The sequence below is a fragment of the Cajanus cajan genome, chromosome 7 (genome assembly GCF_000230855.2).
Source record: "Cajanus cajan strain Asha chromosome 7, NIPB_CcT2T_4, whole genome shotgun sequence".
NCBI classification, from domain to species: Eukaryota; Viridiplantae; Streptophyta; class Magnoliopsida; order Fabales; family Fabaceae; genus Cajanus; species Cajanus cajan.
Genome location: NC_138523.1, coordinates 33,199,738 through 33,208,939, shown reverse-complemented (window position 1 = coordinate 33,208,939; position 9,202 = coordinate 33,199,738). Strand labels below are relative to the sequence as shown.

The window sequence follows — 9,202 nt, the reverse complement described above, 5'->3', positions numbered from 1 at the left end:
ATTCATCCGAAAACTTCATCCACTCCAAGTGTTTTGATCTGGTTTCCATCTCTTTTGAAGAAGATCCGAGCTAAGGTGAAGCTTAGGAGAAGCACTACTTCCACTTCTCCTACCTTCTCCATCAAAGGAGGAAAATATCTCCTCTAAAGGACTTGTGAGTGAAGAGAGTTGTTCAATCACTAAAAACCATTGGCAAAATATTCTCTTCTTACATAAAGACCTTAACTCTTACCCTTATGCTACCACTAGTCATGAAGTAGAGATTCTAGAACAAATTATTTTAAAGAAAAATGAATCTCAACTTCAAGATATAGTGAAGAAGGAGTGGACTATTTCTAGTTTTACTCCTTATACTACTTCCTTGGAGGTGCACAAGGAAGAAAGTATTTCTGTGGTCTTAATAAAGCACCCAATTTTTGGTTTACATTGTTTGGTGGATATGAATTGTAATGATCTATATTCTATGTTTGATCTTAAGGGAAGTTCTTACTCTTTTGAACTAAATTTGATTCCTTTCCTACAAGACAAATATAGTTTATATGATTATGAATATCTAACAAACAATCAAATCCAAAATTGTTTAGGAAGTTTTCTAGCCTTAATTTCGTTATATTCTAGGAAATGCCTAGGTTAACATTTAGGGTACTTTAGGCAAGATTTTAAAATTTTTAAGAATCATTCTTTCGATTGTATTAGTCTTAGTGTTACTACATTTTTAGGATTTCATTCTAGGTTATGCTTAGAAGAAGATCCTATTTCTACTTTTAGGAAGTTCAAAATGATGAGGACATGGGCAAGGATTTAGGAGCACTCAAAGGACTTGGAGGACCAATGACTAGGGCGAGGACTAAAAAGGCCAAAGATGCTTTGCAACAAGTTACGGCCCTTATTCTTGAAGAAATGCCTAAAGATGAAAACAAGGCCAAGATGGTGAATTGTATCAAGGATTATGAAGCCTAATTACTCTATGGTGTTCTTAGTAATTGTAATTAGTAAATAAAGGCCTAAAACTCTTGTTAAAGTGGCTGCCAACTCTTTTTGGGCTGCACCACTTATTGGGCTAGTTTTTTAAGCAAGTTATTTTTATCAAATAAGGCCCAAAACCTTTGGGATGAGTCAGCCATGAGGCATACCAGAGGGGTGCACGAATTTAGCATGTGTTTTATTTAATGTTTTAGTGGTCATAATTGTTAGGCTTAGTGGAAGTTCAATAATTGCCCACTAAAGTGTTTTTTTATAATATTTTGTCATTAGTGGTCATAATTCAGGCTTAGTGGAGTCCATTATTTGTCCACTAATGTAAGTGAAGGTTGTTGATTGTAAGCTATATAAGCTGCCCATGGGGATGAACAAAATCAGATCAGAATTTGAGTTTTAATTACTGAGAGTAATTCTCTAATTGTTCTTGAGTGATTCAAGAGTTTGGGCATATCAAAGGATAAACCACAATTCTTTGTGTGAAGCCTTTTCCTTGGAAGAGTGATTCTTCCTTCATTCATTTTTTTTACTGTATCCTTTTACCTTCATTTCTAGCATTCAAATTCCAGAAAATTAAGTTCCAGATTTTTGAACCCAAAAGATCCTTCTTCATTCCTTGTGCAAATTAGGAATCCTATCATTTGGTATCAAGAGCTCCGGTTTTTTTTGGGTCATCCACATCATTTGCTGGAATTTCTTTGGGTAACATCTTTCCTTATTATTTCTCATTACCATTGATATTACCTTAGTGTTCTTTCTTTATTTCTGAACCATTGCAAAAATTAGGCCTGAATAGTATTAAAAAAAAAAAAAAATTTCGTGAATATATAAAAAAAAAAAAAAAAAAAGTTGTGGCTGAATGGTTCATGCGTTTAGAACACTTAAGACTCAAAATTTAAGGTAATATTTCGGTTGGGTTGAAGGGTGTTACTAACTTATCTAAAATTCCAGTTTTTGATTCCTAAGTTTCCTTGTTTTCTTTTTGAATTTTAGGTGACTGTTTTGTATTCCTTTTTTTTTTTTTTTTAAGCCTACCCTGAACCTTGCTTTTAACACAAAATATCAAATTTGTGGTTTGTTCTTTGTGTTGTCTATTTTTGAATTGCTTTTAAAAAAAAAAAAAAAAAAGAGTGATCTTTTTACGAGTGTAAACACGTGAGAAGAGTGGTGAGGTCCTATTTTCTTTGTGTTTGTTAGTACTCTTGTTTTTTTTGAAGATGGCAGATGGAGATCATTTGGATGGAACACAAAGACTCTTGTTCGACGCTATTAATGCTCAAATGCAAAGATTATTGAGAGAAAACAATGAGGAGTTGTATGGAAGAATTGAACGATTAGAGAATTATGAACATCATGAAGAAGAAAGGAGAGGAAGAATTGGTGGTGCTCCTAGGCAAAACAGAATTGAAGGTATTAAACTTAATGTTCCTCCATTTAAGGGGAAGAGTGATTCGGAAGCCTATGTGGAATGGGAACTCAAAATAGAACATATTTTCACTTGTAACAATTATGATGAAGAGCAAAAGGTGAAACTTGCAGCAGCTGAGTTCTCAGACTATGCACTTGTGTGGTGGAATAAGTTGAAAAGAGAAAGGTTGAGAAATGAAGAGCCTTTGGTGGAGACTTGGGCTGAAATGAAAAAGCTCATGAGGAAACGTTATGTGCCAGCTAGCTATGCTAGAGATGTGAAATTTAAACTTCAAAAATTATCACAAGGCACCAAGGGAGTTGAAGAGTATTACAAAGAATTGGACTTGCTCATGATGCAAGCCAATGTTGAAGAAGATCCGGAACTAACCATGGCTCGTTTTATTAATGGTTTGAATAATGATATTCGTGATGTTGTTGAATTGCAGGAATTTGTTGATATAGAAGATTTGCTGCACAAATCCATTCAAGTGGAACAACAACTCAAAAGAAAAAGTGTGACCAAGAAGAGTTCTTCTAATTATAATTCCTTTAGTTGGAAGGACAAAAATAAGAAGGAGGTGACTGCCACTTCAAGCAATCCAGCATCTACTTCTCATGTAAAATCATCCTCTAAGACCTTAGAACAGCCTCAAAAGAAGAGTAAAGACATAAAATGTTTTAAGTGTCAAGGCATGGGTCATTATGCCTATGAGTGTCCTACCAAAAGGACCATGGTTCTCAAGGAGAATGGGGATTACACTAGCCAATCTGATGTTAGTGAAGAAGAGGAAGGTGACATTGAGGAGGAGGAGGAGGCCCTTGAGGGAGATTTATTGATGATAAGGAGAATGATGGGTAGTCAAATGAGTCCTTTAGAAATAAGCCAAAGGGAGAATATTTTCTACACAAGGTGTTCCATCAATGGAAAGGTTTGCATGGTGATTATTGATGGAGGGAGTTGCGCTAATGTGGCTAGTGCTAGATTAGTGTCAAAGCTAAATTTAGACACTAAACCACATCCTAGACCATATAAACTTCAGTGGCTTAGTGAGGATGGAGAGGTGCAAGTGAGGCAGCAAGTAGAAGTGGAGATTTCCATTGGAAAATACAAAGATAAGGTGCTATGTGATGTAGTTCCAATGGAGGCCAGCCACATACTTTTAGGAAGGCCTTGGCAATTTGACACTAAAGCCATCCATGATGGCTATTCCAATAAGATTTCTTTTGTGCACCAAAATAAAAAGATTGTCCTCAAGCCTTTGAGTCCTAAAGAGGTGTGTGAGGATCAATTGAGGATGAGAGAAAAGATTTCTTTGGAGAGAAAAGAAAGTGATCTTGAGAAAAAGAGTGAACAAAAATTTAAAAAAAAAGAAAAGGAGTGAAACACTTGAGAGAAGAGAGAGTCTTTTGGCAACAAAGAGTGAGGTGAAGAGGTTGTTCCTTGCTAAACAGCCCCTTTATCTAATGTATTGCAAAAATCAGATTTTAAACACTAACACTTTTGATGAATTGGAAATACCTTCTAGTGTTAAATCTCTTTTGCAGGAATTTCGTGATGTTTTTCCATCAAGCATACCAAGTGGACTACCACCTTTGAGGGGAATTGAACACCAAATTGATCTCATTCCAGGAGCTTCTTTACCCAATAAGCCAGCTTATAGAAGCAATCCACAAGAAACGCAAGAAATACAAAAGCAAGTGGATGAACTCATGGCCAAAGGATGGGTAAGAAATAGCATGAGTCCTTGTGCTGTTCCAGTAATTTTGGTCCCTAAAAAAGATGGTACATGGAGAATGTGTTCTGACTGTAGGGCTCTAAATAACATCACCATAAAATATAGGCACCCAATTCCTAGACTTGATGATTTGCTTGATGAATTGCATGGTGCAAGTTTTTTCTCTAAAATTGATTTGAAAAGTGGGTATAATCAAATTAGAATTAGAGAGGGTGATGAATGGAAAACTGCTTTTAAAACAAAATATGGTTTGTATGAGTGGTTGGTTATGCCTTTTGGCTTAACTAATGCACCCAGTACTTTCATGAGATTGATGAACCATGTTTTGAGGGAATTTATTGGCAAATTTGTTGTAGTATATTTTGATGATATTCTTGTCTATAGCACTTCTCTTGAATTGCATGTGGAACATTTGAAATCTGTTTTGAATGTGCTGAAGGAAGAACATTTGTTTGCCAATCTTGAAAAATGTGTGTTTTGTACTGATCATGTTGTATTCCTTGGTTTTGTTGTAAGTTCTAAAGGAGTACAAGTAGATGAGGAAAAGGTTAAGGCCATCCAAGAATGGCCCACACCTAAATCCGTGAGTGAAGTGAGAAGTTTCCATGGTTTGGCAAGTTTTTATAGGAGGTTTGTTAAGGACTTTAGCACCTTGGCAGCACCTCTTAATGAAGTAGTAAAGAAACATGTGGGTTTTAAGTGGGGAGAGAAACAAGAGGAAGCCTTTGTTGCTCTTAAGCAAAGGTTAACCAATGCGCCTATTCTTGCTTTACCAAACTTTGCTAAATCTTTTGAAATTGAATGTGATGCTTCCAATGTTGGTATTGGGGCTGTGTTGTTACAAGAAGGCCATCCAATTGCTTATTTTAGTGAAAAATTACGTGGGGCTGCCCTTAACTTTTCCACTTATGATAAGGAATTGTATGCCTTGGTAAGAGCTTTGAAAACATGGCAACACTATCTTTTTCCCAAAGAATTTGTAATACATAGTGATCATGAGTCCCTAAGGTATTTGAAGGGACAAGGCAAGCTTAACAAGAGGCATGCCAAGTGGGTGGAGTTTTTGGAACAATTTCCCTATGTCATAAAACATAAAAGGGGCAAAGGGAACATTGTGGCTGATGCTTTATCAAGGAGACATACATTACTTTCCACTCTTGAAACTAAATTGCTTGGATTTGAATCTTTGAAAGAAATGTATGCTTCTGATGAAACTTTTGGTGAAATATATGCTGCATGTGAGAAATTATCTCAAAATGGGTATTTTAAGCACAATGGGTTTTTATTTAAAGAAAACAAATTGTGTGTGCCTGCATGTTCCATTAGAGAATTGCTTGTTAATGAATCACATGGTGGTGGTTTGATGGGGCACTTTGGGATTAAAAAGACTTTGGAAATTTTACAAGAACATTTCTTTTGGCCTCATATGAAACGTGATGTGCAAAAATTTTGTGAACATTGTGTTGTGTGCAAAATGGCTAAATCTAAATCATTACCGCAAGGATTGTATACTCCTTTGCCAACTCCTGAATATCCTTGGATTGACATATCTATGGACTTTGTGTTAGGACTGCCTAGAACAAAGAATGGCAAAGATTCTATTTTTGTGGTTGTTGACAGGTTCTCAAAAATGGCACATTTCATACCTTGCAAAAAGGTAGATGATGCGTGTCATGTGGCTGATTTGTTTTTCAAAGAAGTTGTGAGACTTCATGGTGTGCCAAGGAGTATTGTAAGTGATAGGGATGCTAAATTACTTAGTCATTTTTGGAGGACTTTGTGGGGAAAGATAGGTACTAAATTATTATTTTCAACAACTTGTCACCCACAAACTGATGGACAAACTGAGGTAGTCAATAGAACTTTGGGAACCTTGCTTAGGACTGTTTTAAAAAAAAATATTAAATATTGGGAAGCAAGTTTGCCTCATGTTGAATTTGCATATAATAGGGCTGTCCATAGCACCACAAATTGTTCACCTTTTGAGGTTGTGTATGGTTTTAACCCATTGACTCCTCTTGATTTATTGCCTATGCCTAACATTTCTGTTTTTAAACATAAAGAAGGGCAGGCCAAAGCAGACTATGTGAAGAAGTTACACGAACGTGTGAAGGCTCAAATTGAGAAGAAAAATGAGAGCTACGCAAAACATGCTAACAAAGGGCGAAAGAAAGTTGTGTTTCAACCTGGTGATTGGGTTTGGGTACACATGAGAAAGGAAAGATTTCCGGAACAAAGGAAATCAAAGCTTTTGCCAAGAGGGTATGGTCCATTTCAAGTACTTGAAAGAATAAATGACAATGCTTACAAGATTGAATTGCCCGGTGAGTACAATGTTAGTTCCACTTTTAATGTTTCTGATTTATCTCTCTTTGATGTAGAAGATGGAGACTTTGATTTGAGGACAAATTCTTCTCAAGAGGGAGGGAATGATGAGGACATGGGCAAGGATTTAGGAGCACTCAAAGGACTTGGAGGACCAATGACTAGGGCGAGGACTAAAAAGGCCAAAGATGCTTTGCAACAAGTTACGGCCCTTATTCTTGAAGAAATGCCTAAAGATGAAAACAAGGCCAAGATGGTGAATTGTATCAAGGATTATGAAGCCTAATTACTCTATGGTGTTCTTAGTAATTGTAATTAGTAAATAAAGGCCTAAAACTCTTGTTAAAGTGGCTGCCAACTCTTTTTGGGCTGCACCACTTATTGGGCTAGTTTTTTAAGCAAGTTATTTTTATCAAATAAGGCCCAAAACCTTTGGGATGAGTCAGCCATGAGGCATACCAGAGGGGTGCACGAATTTAGCATGTGTTTTATTTAATGTTTTAGTGGTCATAATTGTTAGGCTTAGTGGAAGTTCAATAATTGCCCACTAAAGTGTTTTTTTATAATATTTTGTCATTAGTGGTCATAATTCAGGCTTAGTGGAGTCCATTATTTGTCCACTAATGTAAGTGAAGGTTGTTGATTGTAAGCTATATAAGCTGCCCATGGGGATGAACAAAATCAGATCAGAATTTGAGTTTTAATTACTGAGAGTAATTCTCTAATTGTTCTTAAGTGATTCAAGAGTTTGGGCATATCAAAGGATAAACCACAATTCTTTGTGTGAAGCCTTTTCCTTGGAAGAGTGATTCTTCCTTCATTCATTTTTTTTACTGTATCCTTTTACCTTCATTTCTAGCATTCTAATTCCAGAAAATTAAGTTCCAGATTTTTGAACCCAAAAGATCCTTCTTCATTCCTTGTGCAAATTAGGAATCCTATCAAATTTCAATAGTTTAGTTTTCTTTGCTAGGCTAGATAGAAGGATTCCTCTTAGGACATTCCATTTTCTTTCCATGAACATGTCACCTCTTATACATGGTTTGTTGTGCATGTAGGTGATGATTTTTCTCACATGGATCCTCGTGATTTGAGGACAAATCCTTTTCAAGAGGGAGGGGATGATGGAATCATGCCTAGGAAGGCAAGGGGTGACATATTGAAGGAGCCAAGAGGAGTTGGCTAGACATGAAGGTTTAGGCTAGTCAAGGCCCAATGGACCCGATGGGCCTGGAAGGCCCAATTTGAGCTTCACATGGGCCATCTCTTGATAAATCCATTTTTCTTATATTTTATACATATTATATTAGTATAGGTTTCACATATTTTGGTCTTGTATATTGGACCACATAGAGTAGCATTTTTGGGCCATAGGCTTATTGGGCCTAGTTTTAGGCTTCATGGGCCTTTGGGCTTTTGGTACCCAATATTGGGCTCATTTTGTTTCTTTTATTATTTCCTAATGTTTGTATATGATTTTCCATTGTATTTAGGCCATTAGCATAGGAATATTGAGGGAATACTAAAATAGACGAAGAAGCTAAAATATAGGTTTCATTTAGTAGTCATTTGAGATGCATTTGGATCACTTGTTTCTTGCCAAGCATGGCTGAACATGTGCAGCTCCAAATACACTTCAAATGTCCCCTAAATGACATTTAGAAGCATGGCAGCCCCATATTCACGGACTAAGCACATGGAGCCTTGAATTTGAATTCAAATTTCCATTTGAAATTTGAATTTTTGGCTCCAATATTGGCTAGTGAATTTGGTGCCACCTAGCTTGCTTCTAGAACCTATAAGTGCTTGTTCCTTCACTCTTTGTAAACACTTTTGATATATTGAATTTTCTGAACCATTATTCAGCTAAATTCTTCAAGAGTCACCTTGAGAGAGAGTGCCTTCAAAACCCTAGAAACTCACACAGTTTCCTACCTTTTGAAGTGAGCAATCTCTTGTTGCTTAAGCTTGGATGCTTCCATCCTTGACTTAGGTCATTCCATCTGAAGAGAATCCTCCATTTCAAGTGTTCTTGCTTGGGTCTTAATCTCCTTGAAGAGGATCCGTGCCTAGGTGAAGCTAAGGAGAGGAACAACTATCACTTCTCCTTCCTTTGCCATCATTATGGACCTAACTTGAGGAAGAATTCAATCTCACTTGGTACCTTACAGGAAAATGGTTTTAACTATATGATGGAAGACCATCCAAGGAGGCTACATACTTGAAGACCATTGGGCCTTTAACTAGGTCCATGGTTAGGAGGCTAGAGGAGGCTTCTACAGAGAATGTGCTTCTTAGACCTTTGCTCTTCATGAGAATTGAGTATGATTCCTCTTATTGGTCTCTTAGTCTCCATTGTATATACATTGAATGATACTTGTGCATAGTAGTTACTTGTATAGGTGTATTTTGCCTTTGTATTTATGAAGTACTTTCTTTCTTTTCTTATAGGTTATCCTCTAGGATTTTAAGGTATGTTACTTGGAGACTTTTGCTCGATTTGACCTTTTATTAAGGGTCATTGATTTTTATATTTTTAGTAGTAGAAATGGGGTGAAAAATAGTAAGGTGTGTAGATGTAACTAGTAATTGGGTTATAAGTAGGCCTAGGCTTAATTTTACATAATGGGCTTGTTTTCCTCCATTTTTTCCAAGAAATTAACTTAGCTAGGTCTCACCATCATATGGTGAACCTAACTAAACCAATTCTAAGATTTTTGGATTGGGCTAAGTGAGGGAAAGCACCCTTGGCC

General features: G+C 36.5%; 1 protein-coding gene across 1 annotated transcript; it reads left to right on the top strand.

Moving 5' to 3' along the window:
* The first annotated feature begins 783 nt into the window (after window positions 1–783).
* LOC145949527 (uncharacterized) lies at window positions 784–6,326 on the top strand. The gene is made up of 2 exons (XM_083059531.1): window positions 784–4,113; window positions 6,188–6,326. The coding sequence occupies exon 1, from the start codon at window positions 2,196–2,198 to the stop codon at window positions 3,768–3,770; it is 1,575 nt and encodes a 524-aa protein (XP_082915657.1). The 5' UTR covers window positions 784–2,195; the 3' UTR covers window positions 3,771–4,113; window positions 6,188–6,326.
* Window positions 6,327–9,202: the final 2,876 nt, after the last annotated feature.

What these genes read in the sequence shown, in the direction of transcription:
- LOC145949527 (XM_083059531.1), top strand. Translation starts at nt 2,196, where the DNA reads ATGGCAGATGGAGATCATTTGGATGGAACACAAAGACTCTTGTTCGAC.